A 27,432-nucleotide genomic window follows, 5' to 3' on the forward strand; every position below is an offset into this window, starting at 1 on the left:
CCTCTTACTTTACCATTTTCTCTGTGTATTTCTTTCATTTTTTTTTTTAAACAAAAATGAGATTGGTCTCTATGTCCCCCTTTGAAGTAACCTTATATTTTTCTGTGGATGTCCTTCCCCGTTGGTGCACGTAGATCTGTATCTCCAGTTGCAAGGGCTCCTGAGCGGGTACTGTATGCATGCACCCTGATTGGTGTCATGTGATTGCCAAGGGGCTGAGTGTCAAAGGGATCATTCCCTCCCTGTGGTTTGACAGAATCTACACATAACACCACCTGGAGCTTGCAGAGGATCTTAGTCCCCCCAGGCTGCTACAACGGAACACCACAGACTGGGGCTTATAAACAATAAACAGGAATTTATTGCTCACAGTTCTGGAGGCAGGAAGTCTGAGATCAGGGTGCCTACATGGTCGGGTGAGGGCTCTCTTCTGGGTTGCAGACTCCTTGCTGTGTCCTCACAGGGTGGCAGGAGAGGGGGAGATCTGTGGGGTGTCTTTCATGAGGGCACTAATCCCATTCATGGGGGTTCCACCCTCATGACCTCATCACCATCCCAAGACTTGGCGTAAGGATTCCAACATGTGGATTTGGGGGGGTGGGGACACAAACATTCAGACCACAGGGGGTGGGGGGGCATGTGTCTTTGCTAACATTTTAATAGCTTTCAGGCTCTTCGTCTATCTAGGCTTTTGACTTCTTCTTATATCAACTTCTATCACTTATATTTGCTTTTCTCAGTTTCTCCTAAAGTTACATATCTGTTTTCTCCTCTGCTCCCCCCCAGCCCCCCAGTGAGGGTGGTGGGCACTGGGGTTGAGTTCACCTTCTGGTCCCAGAATGGTAACATTTGTTTCTATTTAAACCCTTGCCTAGGTGCCTGCAAATTAACCAGGCCACCTGCTAGGCGAGGCCGCCCCTCATGGATGGGAAGGCGAGGGTCTCCCGTAGCCCATTACAGACATTGCTCCTTGTGCTCGGAGCCCGCCCCAAGCACAGCACACAGCGCTCACCGAAGCATCAGAAAGAAAACCCCTTCGTTCTCCAGCTCTTACACTGCCTCTCCTTCCCTTAAAGACACCAGATCATGCTTTGGGACAAAAAAATCCAACTGGCAAAAGAGATGCGCGCCTCAGTGGATTCCGAGACGGGCCAGACAGAGATCCGGGCCATGAAGGCCGAGATCCACAGGATGAAGGTGGGTGGGAGGAGGGAGGTGTGGGGAGCCTGGGAGCTCGGGGTCCTGGGAGGAAACCACTCAGGCACAGCAGACTGCAGCCCAAGCACAAGGAAACTCGCTGTTCCCCTTGCCGACCTCCTGCATCAGGGCCTGTCCAATTCTTGTTCTTACTGCACCGAAATGATTACAGGACACACAGCTGTCTGCACAGTATTCATGAACTACTATTTTACCCTCAGTCTGTGCAAGCAATGCACTCCAGTATTTTTAAACGCTGGCTGTGACACGCCCCCCACCCCCAATCTCATGACCCATTTGTGAGATGTATCCCACCGTTGGACCAGAAAGACTCTCACTCAGTAAAAGGGTTCAAGGAACACACCCACCTTTTCCTTCCGAGCCATGTTTTCTCTCTACTGTCATCTTTAGCTGGATTTCATTCCCTTGAGAAAAGGCTGGTAATTAAATCACAGGCTGTCACTGAGCCAAAGGTTCAGGGCCTTAAGGATACAAATGAGAGCAGGTAATAAAAACAAATGTGACATCACTTTTACAATTACGTGGTTAATAATAACCCCGCTAGCTATTGAGTCCAGAGGAATTCTGATCAAATGCATCTACCGCTGATAAGTTTTTAAAAAAACACTCCATTTAACTGACTTTTCAAACCGCAGAAGCTGCAGCAGGTCAAACCCTCTACCACAGAGCTTACACCCACACAGGCACGTGCACACACACACACACATACATGGACGGATGGGGCTACCGCCCCCTTCCCTCCTAGTTGTGGTTTTGTTTTGTTTTGTTTTCCTTAACAAAAATAGTACATATAATTCAGCAACTTATTTTTTTAAAAAGTAATACAGACATTATCTTTCTTTAACAGTTGCAGATTATACTATGGATATAACAGAATTTAATGAAACATTCCTAGGTTGATGTGAAGATTCAGATTGTTTCCAGTTTGTTGTTTTGTCACTATAAACAATTGTTACAATGATATCCTTGTGGAAATCAGTGACCATATTTGTTTTCGTGGGTCTGTTTCTGGGCCCTCTGCTGTGTCCACTGATCCAAGAGCCCAAATCCACACGGTCTTGATTTCTGTGGCTCTGTCCAATGTGATTCCCCCAACATTGTTCTTTTTTACAAAATTGTCTTGTCTATTCAATATCTTTTTCCTTTCCAAAAACATTGAAAATCAGCCTGTCAGTTTCTACAAAAGTTCCTGCGGGTATCACGATTGGGATTTGAGGCTACAGATCAATTTAGAGAGAATTGACACCTTAGCATTGCTGAGTTTTCCAGCCCATGAGCAGGTGTATCTGTCTCCCCATTTACTTGGTCTTGTTTGATTTCCCTTGTTAGTGTTTTTGTCTTCAGCATTCGGGTCTTGCATATGTTTTGTTAGATTTATACCTAAGTGTTTCGTGTTTTCTGGTGCTATTGTAAATGGTACTTTCTAAAATTTTCAAATTCCAGTTTCTCAATGTTAAGGTACAGAAATACAATGGACTTTTGTACATTGACTTTGTTCCTGTGATTTTGCTAAAGTCACTCATTTGTTTATCGGTCTATAATATTTGACAACCCACTGCATGAAAAGGGGTTTCTCAGTGGATTTGCGTTGCTGGTTTACACGTGGGGGACTGAGCACACGCGTGTGCCTGTGTGTATATGTGTGTGTGTGTTTTGGCGTTTCCTCCTCGGGAGGTTGCCTGTTTATATCTTTGCCTGATTTTCCTGTTTCTTATTTCTTAGCAATTTTTAGGACCTCCTTGTATATTGGGGTTAATAACCCCTGTCTTTAATACCTATTCTAAACGTTACCTCTGGTCTACTGCTTGCCTTTACACATTTTTTTTATGGTCTCTTTCCGCTCAGAATGTGTTTAGTGTTTAGTTGTGTATCAGTCTTTTCCTGTATGGCTCCTGGGTCTCCTGTACTGTTAAGGAGGTTCCCCAACTCGAGGTTACACAAACAGATTCCTGAGTTTTTTCAATTGTTTGCACATACTTAGATCTTGAAGCCACCTGGAATTTGTTTGGGGGTATGTTGTGAATAGGGGTCCATCTCTATTTTCTCTCTGCTGGGGAGTGAGTTATGCCAGCAGCATGTATCAGATGATCTGTGCTTCTCTCACTGATTTGAACGGCCACGTTGATCACATAGATGGAGATGAGGATGCCATCCTTGTCCTGCATCTCTGCTCTGCTGTGACAGTTATTCTGACGGGCTCGCGCCAGCGCAGAGCATTTGGTTACTGTCACTCTTGCTCTGTTTTAAACCTCGTGGGCTAGGCGTCCCACCACCACTCCTAACTTAACTTGGGGATTCCTGCCTGTCTATCCTTTTGTTATTTTGAATCAACTTTATTGAGGAACAACTTACATGCAGTAACATGAACTTATTTTAAATGTCCAGTGCACACGTATGCAGCCACCACCCCGTGGAGACGTAGAGCACGTCCACCCCTGCAGAAAGCTCCCTGGCGCCCCTCGTGGCCCGGCTCCCACCACGACCCAGCCCCCAGCCCCAGGCCCCATAGGCCCTTCACGCCACCATCTCACAAAGCCACTGTGCGTTTTTCCTAATGAGGAAATTAACCTTGGTGCAATACAGTTAACCAAACTACAAATTCTAACCAGAGTTCACCGTTTTTTTTGGCTAATGTCCTTCTTCTGCTCCAGGACCCAGCCCCGGGCCACATCTTGTCCTCATGTCGCCCCACCTGCCCTGGTCTCTGATGGTTCCTCAGTGTTGCCCTGTTTGCCTGGTGTTCTTTACATGGACCTTAAATCACTCTGACCGGTTGACTAAGCCCCCAGGTTCCTTTCTCCCCTGGGGACATCACCCTTGTGGGTTCCCTGATGGTTCAGTTGGATGTGGTGGGAGGTCCCTCTGCCCTGTGCACCCAGGTCAAGCACGGCCAACTGCTGAAGCAGCAGGAGAAGATGGTCCGGGACATGGAGCTGGCTGTCGCCCGCAGAGAGACCGTCTCCACCCGGGCCGAGAGGCAGTGCAAGATGGACAAGAATCTGCTCACCCGCACAGACTTCCACCACAAGCAGACCGAGCTGAGACGGAAGATCAGGGACATTCACAAGGTAGGGGAGCCGAGCGACTGGGAAGGGGCCATGCTGCAGGCCACCTGTCCACAGGTGCTCAGCCTGTGTCACCAGCCCCGCTGGCAGGCGTGCAGACATCACTGGCCAGGGCCGTATTTCTGATGTACTTTCCCCAGCTTGGGCTGCGATTTCACTCTGTCCTTCCTGCCTGCTTCTTGGTGGGTCCCTCCCTGCCCCACCTGCCTCACCGCCTCTTCTTCTTCCCCTCATTCCCAGAGCTATGGTCACAGCTGCTGTGTCAGGGCTGTTTTAGGAGACAGAGAAGTGACAGTGGGGGCTGGGGGGATGGAAGGAGCTCGGGTGCAGAATCAGACAAGCTGCTTTCTTCTGTGCTGGGGACAAAAGCCTGAGCCTTACACCCCACGTGCTGGTTCTGGGTCAAGTTACAGTGGGTGCCAGATCAGTAGGTGTTTCCCGAGTGCCCCTAACGTCCTGCTCTGATAGGGGCTCTCTTTGGGAGTTTGTCTTGGGTTTAACAGAAGATCTATATAGGGAGGGTGCAGCTTAGGACTGGAGGTGGCCCTATTTCTCCACCTTCCTGCCTAACAGAAATGGCATCAGGGAAGTATGGAGTGCTGGTGAAGGGCACGAGTCCCTGTGTCACTGACCCCAAGTGGGTGCTGGGGATGGGCCAGTGGGAACGTGGAGGGCACCCACTCGAGCCCATGTCCCCATCCACCAGGCCACATCGACTGAGCATGTGGTGTGTGCCCTGCCCTGAGCGGGGACCAGCTGTATGGCCCCAGTGCCCCCTCCTTTTGTGATCACCAGGCTGGGCTCTGGGCTCAGACTTCCCTCAGCCCCTGCTGACCAGCTATGTGGCCTCAGTGCGTATAGAAACCTTCCATGCCTGAATTTCCTCGTCTGCCAGTGGAGATAGGAGCAGTGACCCCTCCCTGAGAGGCAAGGGTTACATGAGACAGAAAGCGGCCTCGGAGCCCCACCATGGGTCCCAGCCCTGCTCTTCCACTCATGGCTCAGGCACGTTGTCCGACCTCTCTGTACCTCTGTTTACTGACCTGTGAAATGGGTCCTCACCTCGTGGCATCACCCAGAGGACTGAATGGAGAATGTTGGAATAGCCCCTGTAGGGGGAGTCCTGTATGACGGAAGGTAGCCGAAAATGACAGACTTGATCCAACTGCTCATTTGGATGTTACTGGAGGCGCAGAGGGGCCTTTTCCGGGCCTGGTTTGTGCATTTCTCTGTCGCGTTGGCCACTCCTGGCGTCCATCCCTCTCGACCCCTCGTGGCTCCCCAGGGGCCTCCTCTGCCCAGCTTGGTGACGGACTCCTCTCCGCCCCACCCCACAGAGGGTCCGGCCAGGGCTCCCTTGCTGGCCTCCCCACCCCCAATACTCTCCTGCACCCCCTCTTTGGGAATCCTCCTGGATCATGTGCATAGAGGGTCCTGGGGGTCCTCCCAGCCTGACTCTGCTCTGTCGGCTGAATAACCGGTGGGCAGGGTCCCAGGATGCTCCTGTCTAACCCCCCAGGCCACCGAGGAGTGCACCCAAACCATCCTAGAACTGGAAGAAACTCAAAAATCCGTGAGTGACTCCCTCCTGGAGAAACAGGAGCAGCTGTCAAGGATGCAGGCCAAGGCCGACGAGCTCGAAGCTGACCTGTACCAGCTGGCAGCCCTCAAGCGACAGGTAGGCAAGTCCCCAGGGCCACCAGGGCCACCAGGGCCACAGGAACCCAGCAGCAAGGCCTGTTCTGGCCCAGCTAAGCCCAGGCTGGTCACAGCACTGCCTGCTACTGTCTTCCACCTCACGTTTCCCATGAAGTCTCCATGGGCCGGCACTGTCCTGGGTGCCAGGGCAACAGACTAGAATAGAAAAGGTGACAATCCCTGCCCTCCTTCTGAGGGCGGGAGGGCAGGTGATAAACAAAACTAATAAGAAAAAAAATACCATATATCTGATGGTGATATAGATACTCCGGAGAAACAGGGAGCAGAGAAGGAGCATCGGGTGGATGGGGGCTGCACTTGTGAGTAGGGTGGTCTGAGATGGCCACACAGGGGAAGCAACATTGGAGTCAAGACTTGCAGGGAGCAAGGGAGTGAGCACCCCCAGGTAGGGGGGCAGCCAGGTACAGCAGGAGCTGGAGACTGCCCAAGGGCCCCTGGGCTTGTACAGCTTGGGGGTGCACCACTATGACTATGGGCTTCTCCCTCAGGGAGGGGGTTGGGGGAGGGGAGGAGTAACTTGGGGTTATCGGGATCGCTTGGCTCTGATGTTGAGTATGGAATGGGAGGGCCAAGAGTGGACACGGGAACCTGTTTGAGGCCATCATGGTACTTAAGGAGGATGGGGATGCACGGAACAGGGGTAGGCTGGGGCTAGTGCGAAGCCGTCAGATTCTGCATATAATTTCAAAGTCGCCCCAGTGGGATTTCCTGCTGGATTGGATGTGGTGGTGTGAGCAGAAGAGAGGGGTCAAGCAGGGCTGCAGGGTTTGGGGCCTGACCAGCTGAGATGGGAGTGGTGGGCGCCGGGCCTGGCACCTGGCAGGTTGGACGGCGGGTGAGGGAGGGTCCAGGCTCCACCCCATGCATGTCAGCCTCTTTGCCTGGATCTGGAGACTCGGCACCCTCAGCTGTTCGTTCCTGCAAAGTTCTCCTCTGGCATGTCCTTGAGTTGGAGTTCATGCCAGCCCAGTGGGTGTCCTCTTTTTAATGTGCATAGCCTGACACGGGGTCTCTTGTCCCACCCAAGAACCTTTCCACGCTCGTGGCCCTGCAGTCACGCCTCAAGCACCTGCAGGCCGTGAAGGACGGGCGGTACAGCTTCCTGCTCCGCAATAAGCAATCACTGCTGGCAGAGCTCAAGCGGCTGGACGACCGCCTGGCCAGCATCAGCACCATCCTCCACCACGTGAAGGACGAGTACCCCCAGTTCCAGGAGGCCCTGCTCAAGGTCAGCCGGTCCATCAGCAACAGGCTGGAGTCATCCGGGCCCTAGAGAGTGCCCTACCCCAAGGAGGAGATCAGTTTTGTGTATCATCAGGGACTTCAAATCTTTCTACCCTCAGAGACACCAGTTAAGAGAAACAGACAGGCCAGCATTGTAGGAATTTTTTTTTTTTTACCCACCCAGCAGTTTAAACCAAGTCAAATGCCAGCGTTTCCAGTTGCATTTCGGTGAGTCTTCCGCTTGCAAAGGCAGCGTCAGTGAACGCGAACCCGTATTCCCACATTGGGCTTACTCCTCCAAGTAAAACTGGAAACCCAGGTCTCTGCTCCTGCCCCCACTCCCAGCTTGGGTTAAATCCAGATTCCCAGCTTACAGGAGCAAGTCCAGGGGGATGTGAACCCCTGGCTGCGTCTGGAAGCCTAATGCCTGAGATAAGACCACACAGGTGCATGAACACAGACCTCCTTGTCTGCCCCCTTGTCCCGCCCCCTCCTCCAGCCAGGGCTCCTCCCCCCACACTCAGTCCTGAGCCCCTGCTACCTATGCCTTCTCTGCAGTTTAAAGGGAAAATGTTCTACAAAGTAATTTTAAACTTTCAGCAGAAAAATAAAACTTTTTTTCTTAATATGAGAGAAAATTGTATTTATTCTAAAACATTTCAGAAATGCAAAACCCACAAAGAAGCGAGGAAGCCCTCAATCCTGCTCTGACACCGCTGCGCCGGGCTTTCTGTGCCTGGTTCCACCTGACAAGGTCACAGGGTCCGGCTTTTGTATGTCGTTTTGGAAAGCTTTCTCCTTTTTTTTTCTTTTTAATTAATTTTTATTGGAGTATAATTGCCTTACGATGTTGTGTTGGTTTCTTGCTGTACAAGCTTGCCCCTCTTTTTTTTTTTTAAGCTTGCCCTAACATGAGACTTTGTGTATGAAAAGTTCCTTGTCATTGAACATTTTCACGACAGTCGATTTTATGGGTTATGACAATGTTTTCCTTTTCGGAACTTAAGTTGCTTCCAAATTTTCGCTGTTTTGTCGTCTGGGTGCTAGATTCGCAGAGCCGTGCCTCGGCGGGCGGCCGGTACGGCGCCAGGATGCTGAGGGTTCGCTCATGCTGGGGCGTAGCGTCCTCTGCGACCCCAAAAGGCGAGGCCCCGCCTCTCCCCCGAGAGCTCTCCCCTACAAGGTGCGCGCCCCCTGAGCCCCTCCCACGTTCCAGGGGCGCCGAGGCCCAAGGAGGGCGAGGTCGCCCCCAAGCGCCCCGCCACCAGAGGGCGCACGCCCGGAGGCGAGCACTCACTAAGGGCGCCTGCGCAGGGAGCTGTCACGTGACCCGCCGCCACTGCTCGGGTGTGCGCTGGATCCTGAAGTTGCTGCTACTGGCCGGGCGCGCGTGCGCGGAGGTGAGCAGGGGGCCGGGCGCGCGTGCGCGGAGGTGAGCGGACCTGACTGCTGGACCCGGGCTGCGGTGGTCCCAGCGAGCGGCGGGGTAGGGGAGGTACGCGGCAACCCCACAGAGTGGAGGCTTGGCGGGTGCGGGCAGTCGTGACGCCCGAAAGGGGAGGGGTCGATCGATAGAGGGATTGGTCAGTGCTTTCCTACTGGACAAGTTGAGCACACCGTGCCAGGGCCGCGCGCGGCAGGAGGCAGCAGAAACGACAGTGACCCCAGTAACATCGGGGACCCCGGAAACTCCACGGTTCCCACTCACCGCCCCCGAGCTGGGCGAGGAAGGCTGCGCTTGCCCCCGTTCACGGGGAGGAAGCTGAGGCACAGGAGGCTGAGAACCCTTTACTTCCCTCTGCCGGTGGTGGAGCTGGGCTTTGAACCCAGCTTGTCTACACCACCACCGTGGCCTGGGGAAGCAGCAGTTCTGAGACACTTACCTGAAGGCGGGGTGACCGGCCCTCTGGGTCAGCAGTGCCACTTGATCTACTGACCTTCAGTTCTTCCCCGTTTTCTCTCTAAATTGTCAAGCGCTGTGAGTGTGGCTCTTCCCCATTTTAGGATCTCTTCCCCTTTCTAGGCTCTCTTCCCTGTCTGTAAAATGGAAGCAGGGAAGGGCATGGGGTGCTGCCCTGGCCGTGCTTCTGGCCACCTCTGCAGCTTCTAAAGTCTGGGTGGGAAGGGCCGAGGTCATTGCCCAAGAGCTCCCAAGTGAGGACCCCTGGACTCCACTCTGAGTTCCTTAGTTTCTGAGTCATCATGATCACAAATGTGTCTGGCAGGGTCAGGTGAAGCTGGGACACTATGTGGTATAAAAAAAGAGATATTAGTCTTTGTCTCCAGTTCCTGGCACACAGCTCCTAAAAACCCTGGAATCTTGGGGGTGGTAAGAGTGTCTTTTATATGCTAATGAGATGACTGGGGGCTTGTAGATAGCTTCAAAATGGGGGCTAGTCCCCAGAAGGACCAAGGCAGGATTCGAGGGTGGGAACTTTCTCCTGGCCTTCCTCTGGGCAGGAGCCTCGTGATTAAGAGAGGGGGCTGGTGATTAAGTTAATCACCAGTGGTGAGTGAGATCATCATTCGTGCCTACATAATGAAACCCTAAACTAGTTGGGGTTTGGAGAGCTTCCAAGCTTGTGAACACACTTCGGTGCTCAGAGGGTGGCCAGCCCAGAGAGGGCATAGAAGCTCAGCACCCCTTCCTTGCCCTCTGGTTGTTCCTGAGTTGCATCCTTTATAATAAACAGGTAACAGTAAGTGAGTTCTGTGAGTTGTTCTAGCCAGTTATTGAACCTGAGGAGGTGAGGGGTGTTGTGTGAACCCCGGAATTTATAGCGGCTCGGTCAGAAGAGCCAGTGACAACCTGGGACTTGCGGTTAGTGTCTGAAGTGGGGTAAGTCTTGTGGGAGTGAGCCCGCAACCTGTGGGGTCTGCGCTAACTCTGGGAGTTGGTGTCATAATTGAATTGAATTGCTGGACACCCGGCTGGTGTCCAGAGAATGGGAGAATTGGTTGGTGAGAAAAAGCTCCACACTTTTGGTGTCATAAGCGTTGTGAATGAAAACAGTTCACTCTTGCATCTAACGTACTGGTGGCCCATGGTGGCCAGAATGTTCCAGGTGACCGGTCTGTGTCTGTGACAGGCTTGGACCCTCTCAGTGGCCTGGGCGCACTTCTGCCTGGCATGTGACTTTTCCCCAACACCTGCATGTTTCTGGAGGCCATGAGAATGCAGCTCACAGACCTCCCACCACAGGGAGCTTCACTGACAGAGGCTCAGCTGCTGTGTTCTGAAATCATCACTGCATTTCCTGCGAGGGGCTGCCTCCCGGCCCTTAACGCTAGGGCAGGCCGCTTCTGGGAGACCTGGACCCCTCTAACGGCCAACTTTGGCTCAAGGAACCCCAGCCCTGGGGCCTTGCCCAAGCTTCCCTAACCTACGTGGCAGACTGGGGCTCTTGGATCCACCACCCTCCCATGGGGTCAGACCTGCACGGGTGTGTTGGTGCTTTCAACCCTCTCTGGCAACCTCCCCAGTTTCTCTCAGACAGATAAAAAGGACCCCTCTAATAAAATCCTTGCATGTTTAGTCCCATATCAGTGTCTGCAGCACCTCGGAGGAGCTGGACCAACAATGTTCCCTATAAAATATTTAGAACATACAGATAATCGAGACGCGGGTAAGAACAGTCTTAGTACCAAAGTAACCAGAGTGAGGCTCCAGTGCAGCTGCTGTGACAGAGACCCAGAACCAGACCCCACACGAGCCTGACTGCCGGGGCGGGGAGGGGCTCCGCCTGCCCAGTCCTGGGGGCCAGGCTTTTCTTCTGTGCTTGGCCGTCGCTGAGTGTTGCCCTGGGCTGCAGTGCCCAAGACCCCTCACAGGCTGTATCCACGTCCTGGTCAGCCCAAGAGGGACAGAGGGAGGGCACACTTCCAACCCACTGGCCAAGACTCATCTCGGCCACAGTCTTCATACAGGAGCGGGACTTATCTACTGTGGGAACTTGTTTGTTCCACTTGATCTATCACATGGGTCTTTGTGTGTTATTAAGTTATTTTCACAGACATTCTAGATGCGTTTATTTGTAACATATTAGAAGACTTCACAATGCACAGGATTCTGCAACTCCCTGCTTGGGACTTTTCTCTCCTTTTCCTTTTTCCTCCCTCCCCCAGGTCTGCCCTGCTTCCTCACCAGACCTCACTTCCAGCCTGTGCGCTGCTGGGCTGGCCACAAGTTCATGTCTGGAAGCTGCTTAGAGAGTCTCCTGAGGCCCCGGCCACTCCCTGCTGCCGTCCCTTTGAGCCTGGTTCTTCTGTCTGCAGGCCTCCTGGGCCCGCTGCCCACACATGCCACCCTGTTCCTGCCCCCTGCTGGGGGTCTGCGCCCTAGTCTCCTTGGCCATCCTGGGGCACATCCTGCTTCATGACTTCGACGTGGTCCCCCGAGAGCTGCGCAGCTTCTCCCAAGAGGAGATTTACCCAGCTCGCCAGCCCAGAGCCAGCGGCCAAGGGTCCCAGCCCGTCCCAGGGCGCCACGGCAGCCCCAGGGCAGCACCCACACAGTGCGACCTGCCCCCCGACGGCCGCTTCGACTGCGCCCCAGACAAGGCCATCACCCAGGAGCAGTGTGAGGCCCGGGGCTGCTGCTACATGCCTGCAAGGTGGCCTCCGGACACCCAGATGGGGCAGCCCTGGTGCTTCTTCCCTCCCAGCTATCCCAGTTACAGGCTGGAGAACCTGACCACCACCAAGACGGGCTACACGGCCACCCTGATCCGTGCCACCCCGACCTTCTTCCCCAAGGACATCATGACCTTGCGGCTGGACGTGCTGCTGGAGACTGAGAGCCGGCTCCACTTCACGGTGGGCGGGCGGGGGCTGGGCAGGGGCAGAGAGTGTGCGGACAGTGGGCAAAGACAGACTCTACGGGGTGTTTGTTTATGCACAGACGTGTATTGTGCCCTCACCTGGAGTCTGGGTGTGAGCAGACACAGTGCCTACACTCAGGGAACAGTGGGCCGCTAAGACAGTGACTAGGAGGTTCTCCAAGATGTTCTAGAGGGCAGGGCTCAGGGCGAGGTGGTGGGAGGTTAGGCGCCCCCCAGGAAGTGACATCCCAGCTGGGACCTAAAGTAGGAGTCAGGAAGGGGAAAGGTAGAGAGGGAGGAAGGGGGGCTGTTCCAGGCAGTGGGCAGTGGGATCCCAGCCACTGAGGGCAGGGCCTCTTGTCCGGTTTATTCCCTGCTGCTTCCCAGCCCCTGGAACAGTGCCTGGCACGTAGCAGGTGCTCAGTAAACACTTGTAAACTGAATGAATATGCGGACACAAAGGTGAGAGAGCCTGAAGCACATAATTCAGTACGGCCCAGTTATTTTAACAAAGTAACTGATGACAGCCGTGGATTACTGAGCGATGACTATGTACCAGACAAGGGCTGGGTGTTCTAATTATGTTTTCTCGTTCACCCTGTGACTAGATATGCCAGGTAGAAAAATGTTGCCAGATTCAGTAAATAAAAATACAAATATGAATTTCAGATAACCTAGGAATTAGTCTTTTTTTTTTTAGTGTAAGCATGTCCCGTGCAATATCTGAGACATATTTATACTAAAAAAATTGTTTATCTGAAATCCAGATTTCCTGTGTCTTACCTGGCACACCCCACAGGAGGTGCTCTCCTGGCTCTATAGAAGAGGAAACTGAGGCTCAGGGATGTGGACCAATCTGTCCACACGCCCACGCTGTGTGCGGCCACCCTGAGACTTGAACTGACGCGTCGCTTCTCTGGAGGGTGAAGGATGGAGTGGACAGGTGTGCAGGGGCAGCCGGCCACCAAGGGCCTCATGACACCACTCTCTTCTAGATCAAAGATCCCACCAACCAGCGCTATGAGGTGCCCTTGGAGACCCCACGTGTCCGCAGCCAGGCGCCGTCCACGCTCTACAGCGTGGAGTTCTCAGAGGAGCCCTTTGGGGTGATCATGCGGCGGAAGCTGGATGGACGGGTGCTGTGAGTGCCCAGTTTCTGTGCCCACTATCTGCTGGGAGGTTTAGGGAGCTGGAGGACATCGTCCCTGACCCTATTGTGGTCCACCCTCCTGCTCTGGCCTCCTGGCTGTTCCTTGCCCCGCAGGGCCCTGGTGCTCACTGTTCCCTCCACCCCGAGCCCTCAAAGGCCCCTCCTCAGAGGGGACGTTTTGCAACAGCTGGAGACATTTTTGGTTGTCACCACTGGGCGCTGGGGTGCAGGGATACTGCTAAACACCCTACAGTGCACAGGCCGGCCCAGAACATGGAGCGATCGGCCCAAATGTCAGTAGTGCCTCGGCTGAGAAACCCTGGTCCAGTCTAAAGCGGCAACCCCACTCCAGGCAGCACCCCCAAGCCTGCTTTATTCTTGTTTATTTATCACATACTGCACATCAGTATATCAGGCACTGCAGTGATTAACTTGTCCAGTCCTCATAACAACTGGGACGTAGGTGCTGTTATTATCCCCACTTTACAGATGGGGAGACGGAGACACAGAGAGGCCAGGTGCTTGCTGGCAGGTGACGGAGCCCAGCCCAAGCGTCCGTGCTGTCGGCCACTCTGCTCCATGTCCCTCCGGGGTTTGCGTGCCCCCACGGGACCTTACCTTTGCTTGGACCATGGCTGCCATCTGCCTGAGGCAGGAGCCTTTCCTGTTCCCTCCTGAACCACCAGCTCCTAGAGCAGTTCTGACCCACAGCAGAGCTCAGGGATATTTGTGGAGAGGATGATGGTGTTGCTTGGTCTCGCCCTCACCTCCCCCCAGCCCACCCCCCAGGTATTGGATGCACCGAAACATCTTTTAGACTCGAACGCTATGGCTGTGAGTCCAAGTGTCCGGTGTCGCTCGGGCCCAGAAGCGCCCCCCCCCCCCGTACCCCCAGCCACGGGGTCAGCAGTTTTGCCACGGCTGCCCGCTGGCCCTGACACTGGGCTGTGCAAGCACCTTTCCCAGGACGCATCCCATGCACTTTGCCCACATAGTCCTACACGAATATGTGCTGGCTGACAAGGCCCTGCTCTGCACCGAACTCTGCTACACGCTCAGAAGGAGGGAACTTGGACTTGCCCAAATCTTCAGAGCACTTGCCTTCTGAAGTGCATTTCTTTCTTTTGTGGCCTGTTCATTTTTTGGCCGGGTGTTGTAGACCTGCTCCCAGGACTGACATAGCAGAGGGAGGTAGAAACGGGCTGTGCAGATGCAGGGTGTGGGCTGGCTCTGCAGCTGGGGGGGTGCCTCTCTGAGAAGCTGACCTTCAAGCGGAGTTTGGAGAGAAGTTTTTTAAGCATTTTATCAGATCTTGGTCTTGAACACGCACAGACACCCACAGGCAGGTGAGCAAAGTCTTACACAGGGGCTGGTGGGGTGCAGCAGGCACTTGTCCCATGAAATTAGCCGTGATGCACCTTCCATGCAGAGAGGGACCCCGTGGAACCTTGGAGCACCCTAACTGCCCCTGGCTGGGCAGCTCCACGATGTCTGGGAGCAGGTTGGCCCTCCTGGGAGGTGCTCAGGGCCACGACTCCCAGGACTGGAAGGGTTTTGGGCAGCCCTTGCCCAGCACCTGCTTGTGGTCAGGGCTCATGGGGCCATGGGCTTCTGGTGCGAGGCCACCTGGTCTCTTCCTGGCAGGCTGAACACCACGGTGGCCCCCCTGTTCTTCGCCGACCAGTTTCTGCAGCTGTCCACCTCCCTGCCGTCGCAGCACATCACGGGCCTTGCCGAACACCTTGGGCCCCTGATGCTCAGCACCAACTGGACCAAGATCACTCTCTGGAACCGGGACGTTGCGCCTGCGGTAAAGGGGTGGCCAGGGCGGGGCGTGCGATCGGAGGGGCTTCACGGGCCAGGACGTAAAGCAGGGTGTCTGCCGTGTCCCAGCCCGACGTGAACCTATATGGATCTCACCCTTTCTACCTGGTCCTGGAGGATGGCGGTTTAGCTCACGGGGTCTTCCTGCTGAACAGCAATGCCATGGGTAAGCAAGGGGGTACTGGCGCCCTCCACGTCCCCCAGCCAGTTCTGCTTCTGAGCTCCCGGCCAGGGTTTCCCTGGTGCAGCCACACCCCCTCCTTCGTAGAGGGGGCTGGGCCTCTCTGCACCTATCTGACAGGCTGGAGGTAGAGGAGGGGGCAGGGGGTCGGGTCTCGTACACTATTCCGAGAAATGACCAGTGGGCTGTGGCCTCTGCCAGCTCTGTCCTTCAGTGCCTCTAAGGTGGGCTCTGGGACCTCTGACCTGGGCGGGGTGGGGCTGAGGCCAAAAAAGGGGCCCCAGGCCCAGCTGCTCAGCATCTTCTGGTCCTGCTCCAAGGATCTCAGCAAGCTGGGCTCAGGTGACTGTCCCAGGGCCCCCAAGCTCCCTGTGGGACGACCCCACCTCTCCAGCGGTGGTTTGGCCCATTGGTGCAGTGCCGAAGGCCCTGGGCAAGGGGGATGAGTATTTGTCCCTGAGCCCCAGGGCTGCTTCCCCCAGATGTGGTCCTGCAGCCCAGCCCAGCCCTCAGCTGGAGGTCGACAGGCGGGATCCTGGATGTGTACATCTTCCTGGGCCCGGAGCCCAAGAGCGTGGTGCGGCAGTACCTGGACATCGTGGGTAGGCCTCTCCCTGACCCTGGCCCCCGGCCCCTCCCTCCCCAGCCCCTCCTGCCCCCTCACGGTTGCCTTGGCTCCCAGGCTACCCGTTCATGCCACCGTACTGGGGCCTGGGCTTCCACCTGTGCCGCTGGGGCTACTCCTCCACCGCCATCACCCGCCAGGTTGTGGAGAACATGACCAAGGCACACTTCCCTCTGGTGAGTGCCGGGGAGGGGCCTGGGGCCCCCAGGGTGGGGCGGGGGCAACGAGCCTGGGCCCCGACCGCCCTGTGCTGTGGCTGTAGGACGTCCAGTGGAATGACCTGGACTACATGGACGCCAGGCGGGACTTCACTTTCAACAAGGACGGCTTCGGGGACTTCCCGGCCATGGTGCAGGATCTCCACCAAAGTGGCCGGCGGTACATCATGATTGTTGTGAGTGCCCCCTCCCCTCTTGTGCCACAGGGAGCAGGCTCTTTTGGAAGGAGAGGGGCCCAGTGTCTGTTGGCTCCAACTTTCAGTGGCATCGTCCTCATGCTTGCCATGGTCACTGAGAATGTTTCTGAGGGTCTTTGATATCGAGGGAATATCAGATTTATAGACTTGGCTCCTGCTATCCAGTGATGTCCCTGGAGACATCTGTCTGTGGCTCAGGATCCTTACGGCTGTAGGTTACTTGAACAGCTTAAAGCAAAGGGCGGGGTGGGGGGGGCGCGTTGCTCAGCTGACACCACTCAGCTCTGAAAGGGCCAGGTGGAGCTGTGTGCCAGGGCAGCCGGAACCCCAGAAGCTCCATGAAACCCCTGGCCCTGCCTCCCTGCGGTCAGCTCTGTCTTGTGGGAAGGAGGGCAGGATCTGAGTGGCTCAGCAGAAAGACACACTTCCCTGGGCCAGTCCCTGCAGCCAGAGGGCTGTAATTCAGGGTCTGGTACAGCTGGGGGGGCCAGAGGAGGGGAGGCGGAGCCAAGACAACCAAATGGTCACCACCACGGATACCCCTCAGGAGAGGAAATCCGTTTGGAATTGGGCTGATGGTCATTTCCATCCTTGCAGCCCCTCTGAAGGCAGCAGCATCCAGGTCCACTCAGAGCAGGGAGGGCAGACACAGACCTTTTCTTTTTTTATTCTAAATGAAATAAATGCTCCCTGTAGAACGTTTGTGGAACTCTGGGCCCTTAAAGCAAAAGGAACGCCTGCATCCAGGTGCGCCCTTTTTGGCAATGGGGGCGGGGTCCCGTGCACGTCCACGCACACGCAGCGTGTTGGCTCACGGGCGCATCCACCTGTGCCTCGTTAACGTTTATCGAGAGCATTTTCTCGTTTTCCCAGCGATGGGTGCCAAGGCTTCGGGCATTTCCCTCTCATTCTGACTGGTTTCTCTCCCCAGGATCCTGCCATCAGCAGCTCCAGCCCTGCCGGGACCTACCGACCCTATGACGAGGGTCTGAGGCGGGGCGTCTTCATCACCAATGAGACTGGGCAGCCGCTGATTGGGCAGGTACAGCAGGGCCTGGGGGGTGAGGGGGAGAAAGCAGGGGTCCCTGGGCAGTGGGACTGCAGCGGGGGGCGGTGACAGCTGGGGGTGACAGTGGCCCCTGACAAGGAAGACCACCCTGAATCCTTGTGTCAGGGGCCCTTGTTTGCGGGCAGCTCAGAAACAAGCTCCAAAGATGCTTGGGGAGGCCTTGGGGTCCTCCACATCCTCTGGGCCCCCAGGGGCTTCCTGATGGTTCCCAGGCCTTCCCGGTGGGCGGGGCGCCCAGTAGACTCCTGACCTCCTGGTCCAGGGCAGGCCCAGAACCAGGAGGAAGGGGGTCCAGCCTGAGGGGAGGCTGGCAAGGCTCCCAGCAGTGCAGATTCTGGGGCCTCCCCGCCCTTGTGTGAAAGCGGGGCCTCTCCCCATGCTCCTCCCCTTGCAGTCCACCCATCCCTGGGTAGATGAGTGAGGCTACGGCTCTGCCTGCAGCCAGGACACACAGGGCCTCCGTGCAGGCTCCAGGGGCCCTGTCTCCCCTCTGGCCTTTCGTCCAGGTGTGGCCCGGACTCACCGCCTTCCCTGACTTCACCAACCCCGAGGCCCTTGACTGGTGGCAGGACATGGTGGCCGAGTTCCACGCCCAGGTGCCCTTTGACGGCATGTGGATCGTGAGTGTGGCCCCACCCTTGGGCATCCGGTGGCCTCAGGGACCGGCCCCACTCCCTGCACCAGGCAGGGCACCCACCCCCAGGGCCTCTCTTGCAGGACATGAACGAGCCATCCAATTTCGTGAGGGGCTCAGTGGATGGCTGCCCCAACAGCAACCTGGAGAACCCGCCCTACGTGCCAGGTGAGCCGCCTCCACCTGCCCGCCCCCCAGCACTAGTCGGCTGGGGATTTAACGGCTCAAATCAGGGATTTCCTTCTCTGGTTTGGGAGACTCAGAGCTCTGGTTTCTGAGAAGCTGATGGGCAGCAGCCAGCCCGGGAAAGGCAAGGGGTGCCCTGGGAGTAAGGTTCGCGTGGGGAGACCCCAGCCGCGTGCTGCTGACGGGCATGTGCAGCTGAGGCGAGACCCTTCAGAGGGGGTGTTTCAGGCTCAGGCAGTCGGACAGGGAAAAACTGAAAATGGTTAGGAGCAGGCAGACGTGAAGTCTGGGTGTGCAGACCACAACCTGCGGCATCGCCTCGTCCTGTCCTTGGAGAAGTGGAGACTGTACAGGCACGCACCCCATGGCCCCAGGGGGCTCTCAAGATGTGGGGGGCACCAGCCTGCCGGGAGGAGGCTCCAAGGAAACAGCCCGCTCTCCCCCAGGGGTGGTTGGCGGGACCCTCCGGGCAGCCACCATCTGCGCCTCCGGCCACCAGTTCCTGTCCACGCACTACGACCTGCACAACCTGTACGGCCTGACCGAAGCCTTCGCCTCCCACAGGTGAGGGGCCCGGGTGCAGGAAGGAGGAGGCCCTGGCCGTCCCCACATCCCACCCCCGCCCCCCACCCCAGCTCCAAGCCTGGTGCCTCAGAGGAAGGGCATGGTGACGAGACAGGGAGGCCGGGGCTGACCAGGGCCTCTGGCTCCCTTGAGTTTGTCCTCCCCGTGACACGTGCATCTTCGAGGGTAAGTCAGGTGGCAGGGCTGACGGCCCGGCAGACAGTGGCGGTGACCTCAGCAAGGCAACTCCTTGCGCCCAGCTTGCCCTTCCTGCTGCACCGCCGGGCGCTCTTGCGGGCAGTGATGGGGCTCCTGGTGACCCTGCTCAACACAGCTCTCTGTCCCCCTGCTCCACCCAGGGCTCTGGTAAAGGCTCGGGGGACGCGCCCCTTTGTGATCTCTCGCTCAACCTTTGCCGGCCACGGCCAATATGCCGGCCACTGGACCGGGGACGTGTGGAGCAGCTGGGAGCAGCTTTCCTACTCCGTGCCAGGTGAGCACACCTGTCAGGAGGGGTGCAAGGAGGGGAGGGTGGGCCCCTCTCCGGGGGGTTTTGCCCAGAGCTGGGTCCTCAGAGAGATGCTGCCGCGATGGCATGGGGCCCGTCGCCAACTCATGTGCCATTGGGCTCACCTGTGGTGCCCCTCTTCCATGCGTCCCCATCTCAGATTCATGCTAACATCAGAATGTCCCTTCTGGTGACCACATTCTGAGCTGCATGAAATAGCATCTGAGCTCAGTCCAAAGGGTGCCCCCACCCCTCTCGTCTTAGTGCCTGGCTCCACCCTGCAAAGAAAATTTTGATTTTTGTTCCAAGAGCTCTGATGCCGCAGACAGACCTTAGGCCCAGGGATGGCTCAGGAGCCCTGGGGAAGGGCATAGAGGTGACCCCAGAGGTCACAGCTGAAAAGAGCCTCCACCAAACCCCCGGCCTGGAAGTGCTTTCATAGTCGCAGGCGTGCTTCCATGTGCGATGCATCTACAGAGCCTCGGGCCACAGGGATGTCCTGCTGAGCTGAGCTCTTGGGTGAGAAGTCCATTCCTCCTTCACAAAGCGGCTGCTGGCTCTGCCCACAGGTGCCAACCGGCTCTGCTTTTCACCCTGGGGCCAGCATGGTGGGTCGAGCCTGAGCACCTGCAAGCCAGTCTCTGGAGCCACCCCAGAGCCGGATTCCTGGGCTTTGTGTCCACCTGTCTGGTTCTTGGGTTTCAGTTCTGGTGTGAGCTGTTGTTACCAAGCTAAAATAAGGCTGTGCAGCTCCCAGGACCTGCTGTGACCCAGACTAGCACTGCTCACAGCCCCAGGCTGTGCCCCATCCTGCCCACTGGCTTCCAGGCTGGGTCCTGGTTCCCGAGGAGACAAGGAGAGGGTGGCCCAGCAGCCTCTAGTCCTGCCAAGCGGTGGTGGGGTCAGCACAGAGCCCAGATGCTCTGGAAGCTGTCTGACCCTTCAGCAACTCAGGGGACTCACTGACCCTCTGCTGTAACGAAGTACCACACCCCAGGTGATTTAAAACAACAAACTTATTCTCAGACTAGAAGTCTGATCACGGTGTCAGCAGGGCCTTGCCCTCCCTGAGACTCTAGACAGAATCCCTCCTTGCTTCTTCCAGCTCTTGGTGGTTGCCAGCAGTCCTTGGCCCTCCTTGGTTTGAGGCTGTGTCACTCTAACCTCTGCCTCTGTCATCTCTCGGTCTTCTTCCTGTGTCCTTGTCTTCACATGGTGTTTTCCCTCCTCTTTTCTTTTTTAATATAGTTCCCTGGGCTATACAGTAGGACCTTATTGTTTATTTTATATATAGTGGTATGTATCTGCTAATCCCAAACTCCTGAATTATCCCTCCCCCACCCCCTTTCCCCTTTGGTAACCATAAATTTGTTTTCCATGTCTGTGAGTCTGTTTCTGTTTCGTAAATAAGTTCATTTGTATCATATTTTAGATTCCACATATGGCAGCTAATAGCTACAGTAGAAAACAATAGCTAGCAAATTTCATGCATGGGTCAGAATTCTGTATTTTTATATTCTCATCTTAGTTTAAAATACTAAGCCTCAATGACCTGTAACATGTGAGAAAGTTGGTTACACTTGGGTCACTGATGAGAAAACAAGATCTCTGAAAATGTTGCATGGGCTTTGTTTTAAAGTCTGTTTTGTCTGATATGAGTATTGCTACCCCCGCTTTCCTGTCATTTCCATTCGCATGAAATATCTTTTTCCATCCTCTCACTTTTAAGCTATGTGTGTCCTTTGCCCTAAAGTGGGTCTCCTGTAGGCAGCACCTTGTAGGCTCGTTTTATTATCCAGTCTGCCACTCTGTGTCTTTTGACTGGAGCATTTAGTGCATTGACATTTAAGGTAATTATTGATACGTGTTTATTGCCATTTTAAACCTTGTTTTCCATTTGATTTTGTATTTCTTCTTTGTTCCTTTCTGTTTTTCCTTTTATGGTTTGATGGTTTTCTTTTGTATTTTCCTTGTGTTCTTTTGGTTTTTGTGAATCAATTTTATGTTTTTGATTTGTGGTAACCCTGTTTTTCAGGTATGTTAACCCATTACTATATCTACTTGCTTTAGACTGGTAGTCATACAGGCTCAAACACATTCTGAAAAAAAAATCTAGATTTTATCACTCCGCTCCCCCACAGAGGATTTTCATGTCCTCTTTTACATCTTCACGTTCATCCCTTTGCCGTTCATCGTAGTTATCGTTGCTTTCACAAAAATATATATTTTTTTAAGTCTTTGTACTGGCTTAGATGATTTACTTTCCAATTGTGATTCTCTTTTTCTTATAGATTCTTGCTTCTTTTCTATTTAGAGAAGACCTTTCAGTATTTCTTTTAGGATAGGTTTAGCATTGCTGTATTCTGTTAGTTTTTGCTTGTCTGAGAAATTCTTTATCTTTCCTTCTATTCTAAATGATAACCTTGCTGGGTAGAGTATCTTAGGTTGTAGGTTTTTCCCTCTCAGGACTTTGAATATATCTTGCCACTCCCTTCTGGCCTGCAACCTTTCTGTAGAGAAAGCAGCTGATAGCCTTACGGGGTTCCCTTGTAATTAACTCTTTGTTTTTCTCTTGCTGCCTTTAGAATCCTCTTTAACCTTTGCCATTTTAATTATGTCTTGGTGTAGGTCTGTTTGGGTTCACCTTGTTTGGGACCCTCTGTGCTTCCTGTACCTGGTTCCCTCTTCTGATAAGGTCACCAGTCATGGTGGATTAGGGTCCACCCTAACGTCCTCTTCTCAACCTGATTACATCTTCAATGACCCTATTTCCAAATATGGCAACCAGGGGTTAGGACTAGAACTTACCTTTGGAGGGGGATACAATTCAGCCCTAATGGGTCTAGTTTGCCCTGCCCACCCTGGGAGTTAGGGAGCAGATGCGGCTTGTCATTCTGCTGACCACAAGTGCAAGGTGCAGAGGCCATTGGTGTACTGACCATCAGGTAGGGGCTGGGTGGGAGGGGCTTTGGGAGGGATCCTTGCCTCCAGCCAGTTCAACAGACATGTCTGTCAGGCTCCTTGGCCCTAGACTGCTCCTGCTGTAGCAGCTGGAGGTCCATCTGACTCTGCCCTCCAGAAATCCTGCTCTTCAATCTGCTGGGGGTGCCCCTGGTGGGGGCCGACATCTGTGGCTTCCTGGGCAACACTTCGGAGGAGCTGTGTGTGCGCTGGACCCAGCTGGGGGCCTTCTACCCCTTCATGCGGAACCACAATGACCTGAACAGCCTGGTAGGGCGGGGGCGGCAGGGGAGGCCGTGCCCTGGGGAATGCCACTTTCTGTGCCAATGAGCCCAGCACTGGCTGGCCCAAAGTGCTGGGTCTCCTGGGGTGGGGGGACCTCGGAGTCCGTGGTCCCAGACCCCAGGTGCTTCCTCCACTCCCTCCACTGCAGCCGCAGGAGCCGTACAGGTTCAGCGAGACGGCACAGCAAGCCATGAGGAAGGCCTTTGCCCTGCGCTACATGCTGCTGCCCTATCTCTACACGCTGTTCCATGGGGCCCACGTCAGAGGCGAGACCGTGGCCCGGCCCCTCTTCTTGGAGTGAGTGCCTGGGTTGGGACTGATGGCCTCCGGCCCACTGACCCCAGGGCAGCTACCCTGCTGCAGGGGGTGTTCTGGGCACTGAGAGAGGAAGGAGGTTGCAGCAAAGTCTGGGCACTCCCCACTGAGGTGCCCCCTGCACCCCCAGTTCCCACCCATTAGATTCCAGCTCAGGGCAGGGAGCACTGGATAACAGAAAAACCCAGGATGAACACTGAGTACAGACCAGGCCTCCCAGATGGTAAAACGAGTTATAAGACTTATCATGATTGAATCCATCTGGGGCTTAAGGGAACAAGACCACTAAAGAAATCCAATAGATATCCCCCAAGTAGGACTTAGTATATCTAAGAAGTTACCGTACCATAAAATGGCACTTCGAATCAGAGGATTAAAGGATTCTCCAGTAGTAAGGTAATTAGTTAGCTATTTGCAAAAATCAACTTATTTTCCACTCATCCATACAAACCTAAGTTCCAAATGGATTAAATAGTTAAATGTCAAAAATTAAGCTGTAGAAAAAGCTGCAGGAAAACAGAAGTGAATGTTTCTCTATGACCTGTCAGTAGAGGGCTTTCTAAGCATCAAAAGCAAAAAGCAAAGGGAAGGAGGTTTCAGTTAGGAAAAAAAAGTAACACTTCTTTGAACATAAGCAGAAAAATATTAAAACTGCTCTGAACACAGATTGTCAAGGCAAACGAATGGGAGAAAACAGTATCAATAAAATGACACTGTCCCTAATGTACAGAAACTCAGACCATGGGTAAGGGCCAGACAGACATGTGGGCAAGAACACAGCTTGCAAACAGGAAATGTGAACAGGTCATGCCCGAGTAGTCGGGCAGGGAGAGGTTATTCTTGGCTCCTGCCTTGACTTAAGCTGGCCAGAACCGGCCCTGCCACATGTAACCCAGGTCCTCTGGCTCCTGTCCACACCTCCCCATGGGTCCCTTGAGCCCACTGACCTCAGAGGTCACCAGGCCCCCCTGCCCGTCCCTCCTGTTTGAAGGTTCCCCGAGGACCCCTGCACCTGGACCGTGGACCGCCAGCTCCTGTGGGGGGAGGCTCTGCTCATCACCCCAGTGCTCAAGGCCGGGAAGGTTGAGGTCACTGGCTACTTCCCCCGCAGCACGTGGTACGACCTGCAGACGGTGAGTCCTGGGGCCCTGAAACCTGGGAGGACGGGGGAGATGGAGCGGGTCTTCCCTCCAGCACCATCCGTGTGGACCAGAGAGTGAAAGAGGAGTCCTGGCTACATGAGGGCCCTCACCTGGGTGCTCCATCAGCATCATCCTGTGCGAGCCTTACAGGACCCATTTTCCAGATGGAGAAACCGAGGCTGAGTGGGTGACTTGCCACCGAGCTGAGCTGGGACCCCAGTTCTGCTCCCAAACTCCTGCCCCTTCTTGCGTCCTCTGACCTGCCCGACCCGAGTCCTGGCTCAGGCCTTGCACGTTCTGTCCCCACCATGTGGCCAGATCTTTGCTCTCAGCTCCCGACAATAGCACAGGAGCTTGGCAATGCCCAGGACCCCTTGTGACATGACATCCCCCTCCAGGTGCCAGTGGAGGCCTTCGGCAGCCTCCCACCTCCTGCACCCCTCACGTCTGCCATCCACAGCGAAGGGCAGTGGGTGACACTGTCCGCCCCACTGGACACCATCAACCTCCACCTCCGGGCCGGGCACATCATCCCCATGCAGGTACTTGGGCCGGGCCCCTGATCCTATTTGTCCAGCCCTGGGGTTGCTGGGACCCCACATGCCTCTGTTCAATTGGGGGTCTGCCCCCAGGCAGAGATGATACTTCTGAGGGTTGAGGATGAACTGGGCTGGGGAAGGACAGGATACATCCTTGCACTCACTTGCTCCCGGGCCTGGTGAAGGAGAGGCCTGCTTCATTGGCCTTTCTCAGAAAACAGTCAGTCTGCAAACCTCTGTGGGCCTCACGTCCTCTGAGGTGTCCACGGGCCTCCAGGCCGCTCGGCCGTAGGCTGTCCTGCGGATCCTGGTTTCTTCTAGCACGGCACTGTCCCAGCCTAGTGCTCCTCACGCCTGGGTCTGGAGGCCTCCACCAGGTTTGGGACAGTGACGTGGGCCACCCCCTCCCAGGGCCCTGGCCTCACGACCACAGAGTCCCGCAAGAAGCCCATGGCCCTGGCCGTGGCCCTGACTGCGAGCGGGGAGGCCCGAGGGGAGCTGTTCTGGGACGATGGGGAGAGCCTGGGAGTGCTGGACCGTGGGGCCTACACGCAGGTCATCTTCCTGGCCAGGAACGTGAGTCCTGGGATCCGCCCAGGCTGGGGGCTGTCTTGGGGTGACTATCCTGACTTGGTGAGGGGAGCTGGCCTGGGGTCCTGGGATGGCCACCTGTCCCTGGGTCAAGCAGACTCAAGGGGAGAAGAGCCCGTAGGCCAACTGCCTTGGCTGGACTCCCCTGCACTGCGCCAGTGTCCTAGGGTTTGCACGGGGTGTGCTGCCGACCTGCCCTCCCCATCTGCTGTCCAGAGGCCCTGCCCTGGAGGGGCTTCCTGCCCCAGGCCATCTGCTCACACCTCTGGTCCTGTCTCTCTGCTTCGGCCAGAACACCATCGTGAACCAGCTGGTGCACGTGAGCAGTGAGGGGGCTGGCCTGCAGCTGAGGAAGGTGACCGTCCTGGGCGTGGCCACAGCCCCCCAGCAGGTCCTCTGCAATGGCGTTCCTGTATCCAACTTCACCTACAGCCCTGACACGGAGGCAAGAGAGCCTACATTTGAGGCCAGAAGGCCTGTCCCTGAGGGTGGGCGAGGGGGCAGGAGGTGCCCGCTGAGCTGGCATCATGGGATTCCCTGTCCAGAAGAGAGAGGACACTCAGGCCTTACAAGGGGCGGAGAGGAACTGATCCTCGCGGGGAGGAGTGGGAAGGTTCAGTCCCCTCGCACTTCACATCTTTTCTGCCTGTGTCCACACTGTCGGCCCCTGGTTAAAGGGCAGCTCGTTTCCAAAGCAAATTAAGGCAGCCACTGCCAAGAGTGCTCGGAGGGAACAGAGCGAGACGCTCCCAGGGCTAGGACAGACCCCATGTCCACCGTCCACCCATGTCCACAGACTGCTGTCTGCCCCACCTCTGTTGCCAAGCAAATTTTCCTGTTTCTTGTCCCCAGACCCTGGACATCCCTGTCTTGCTGACGATGGGAGAGCAGTTCCTCATCAGTTGGTCTTAATCCAGGGCCCAGTGGTGTGCTGCTCCTTTACAGACCTCCCGGCAGCCCAGCACCTGCACCCTCGGTCGGCGGTGTGTGGGCCTTGGGTCAGAGCGCTTACCCCGAATCACATATCACTGACATCCCTGAACACCCGGATCTGCTTGTGAGTCTGCCTCCCAGGCTCTGGGCCAGCAGCTCTTCTGAGTCTTCTGTCCAGATCCCAGTCGGGTCAGTGCCCTGAGGGGTGCCCTGTGTTTGGAATGTTTACTGGAAGGTTTGCTTCGCTGTAGCCTGTCACTGTGATGCGTGCACTGTCAGTCACCACTGCCTGCCTGTGACGCAGAGGTGGTGCTTGGGATGGGGTGGTACCTGCACCCCAAGGTCCCGCCTCGGGCAGCTCTGCTGCTGCTCTGACCTGATGAAAGCACAGAGCTGGGGCCCGCTGCAGACTGCTTTCTGGGCAGCTGCCCCCGACAACAGGTGGAGGCTGTCCACCAGTCTGACAAGTGGGCCCAGACACTCAGCAGAATACACAGGACTTGGGGAACCCTTAATCTCAAGTGCAATTATTTTTAATAAAAAGGGCATTTGCAATCAAGCTTCTGCCGGTCCTTCTGGGATTCAGGGTAAGGAGGATGTGTCTAAAGGCCCTGACACAGAAGCAGGACTCCATCCTCGATGGGCCCCTGGACGTTCCCGGGCAGGGTGTGCACGTGTGCTGTACTGTGCACGCTCAAAGCAGCACCCTCACGTCCCCACCTCACACCCTAGTATCACCCATCTCTAAGGTGACTGGAAAACATCCAGCCAGGCCTGGTGTCAGTCACGTGGTGGGAGATGCACTCTCCCCCCGAACCCTTCCCAAGGGCTGTGTAGACTAAGCTGCTACCCCCAACACCTCCGTTCCCAGGCAACAGCTGGTCTGCTTTTGGTCACTATAGACTAGTTTACATTTTCTGGAATTTTATATAAATGGAATCATATAGCATGTATTTCTTTTGGTCTAATTAATTACTCAGTCTAATTACTTAGCGATTTATCCATGTTGTGTGCTTTTTCATTGCCAAATAGTTTAGTTTTCCATTGGATGGAGGTGCCACATTTATCAAATTTTCATGGATGTTAGGATTGTTTTGTTTTTGACTATTGTGAATAAAGATGTGGTAATCATGGACCAGTCTGTGAACGGACATGTTTTCATTTCTCTCGAGCAAACACCAAGTGTGATATGGTCAGGTCACGTGGAGGCTGTGTGTGTGAGGGAACTGTTTTCCAAAGTGGGCGACCTCCTCTGCACTCCTGCCAGCCTTGCTGTCGCTTGGTGTGGTCTGTATGCTCACTTTCAGCTGTTTCAGTGACAGTGGATCTCGCGGTTCTGATTTGCAACTGAAGATGGCGAGCATCTTTCATGGACTCATTGTCACCCATAAATCTTCTCTGGTGAAGTGTCTGTTCAGGTATCTTGCCCATTTTTTACTTGGATTTGTTGACCTTATTATTGAG

At 55.2% G+C, this 27,432-nt stretch overlaps 2 protein-coding genes across 8 annotated transcripts in view; both read left to right on the top strand.

The window, feature by feature from the left end:
* The window catches only part of CCDC40 (coiled-coil domain containing 40), a 43,251-nt gene extending 35,430 nt beyond the window's left edge, over positions 1–7,821 (top strand). For all 5 annotated transcript variants that reach the window (XM_059908671.1, XM_059908674.1, XM_059908672.1 and 2 more), the window contains 4 exons: positions 1,077–1,197; positions 4,098–4,286; positions 5,803–5,961; positions 7,030–7,821. In XM_059908671.1, coding sequence (XP_059764654.1) covers positions 1,077–1,197; positions 4,098–4,286; positions 5,803–5,961; positions 7,030–7,275 — 715 coding nt within the window. In that variant the 3' untranslated portion in view covers positions 7,276–7,821. The remainder of the gene's footprint in view (positions 1–1,076; positions 1,198–4,097; positions 4,287–5,802; positions 5,962–7,029) is intronic.
* A 721-nt stretch (positions 7,822–8,542) lies between these two features.
* On the top strand, positions 8,543–27,103 carry GAA (alpha glucosidase). Of its 3 annotated transcripts, none has more exons than XM_059906640.1 (20): positions 8,543–8,626; positions 11,352–12,041; positions 13,042–13,187; positions 14,841–15,006; positions 15,090–15,186; positions 15,684–15,803; positions 15,884–16,002; positions 16,089–16,220; positions 17,173–17,283; positions 17,817–17,930; positions 18,028–18,112; positions 18,577–18,694; positions 19,054–19,187; positions 22,282–22,433; positions 22,597–22,745; positions 23,755–23,896; positions 24,304–24,447; positions 24,856–25,020; positions 25,328–25,480; positions 25,888–27,103. In XM_059906640.1, exons 2-20 carry the CDS (start codon positions 11,526–11,528, stop codon positions 25,945–25,947), a joined length of 2,823 nt encoding a protein of 940 aa, XP_059762623.1. In that variant the 5' UTR covers positions 8,543–8,626; positions 11,352–11,525; the 3' UTR covers positions 25,948–27,103. The 3 variants fall into 3 exon arrangements, with proteins under 3 accessions (XP_059762623.1, XP_059762622.1, XP_059762621.1); XM_059906639.1 differs by having other exon boundaries at positions 8,593–8,658; XM_059906638.1 differs by lacking the exon at positions 8,543–8,626 and adding an exon at positions 8,634–8,721.
* Positions 27,104–27,432: the final 329 nt, after the last annotated feature.

The sequence above is a fragment of the Balaenoptera ricei genome, chromosome 20, assembly GCF_028023285.1.
Source record: "Balaenoptera ricei isolate mBalRic1 chromosome 20, mBalRic1.hap2, whole genome shotgun sequence".
Lineage (NCBI taxonomy): Eukaryota > Metazoa > Chordata > Mammalia > Artiodactyla > Balaenopteridae > Balaenoptera > Balaenoptera ricei.

Excerpts from the sequence above, each read along its gene's own strand:
- GAA (XM_059906640.1), top strand. The coding sequence starts at position 11,526 with ATGCCACCCTGTTCCTGCCCCCTGCTGGGGGTCTGCGCCCTAGTCTCC. Across the intron at positions 18,695-19,053 it reads GAAGCCTTCGCCTCCCACAG|GGCTCTGGTAAAGGCTCGGG; the intron begins GTGAGGGGCCCG and ends TGCTCCACCCAG. Across the intron at positions 22,746-23,754 it reads GCCCGGCCCCTCTTCTTGGA|GTTCCCCGAGGACCCCTGCA; the intron begins GTGAGTGCCTGG and ends TCCTGTTTGAAG.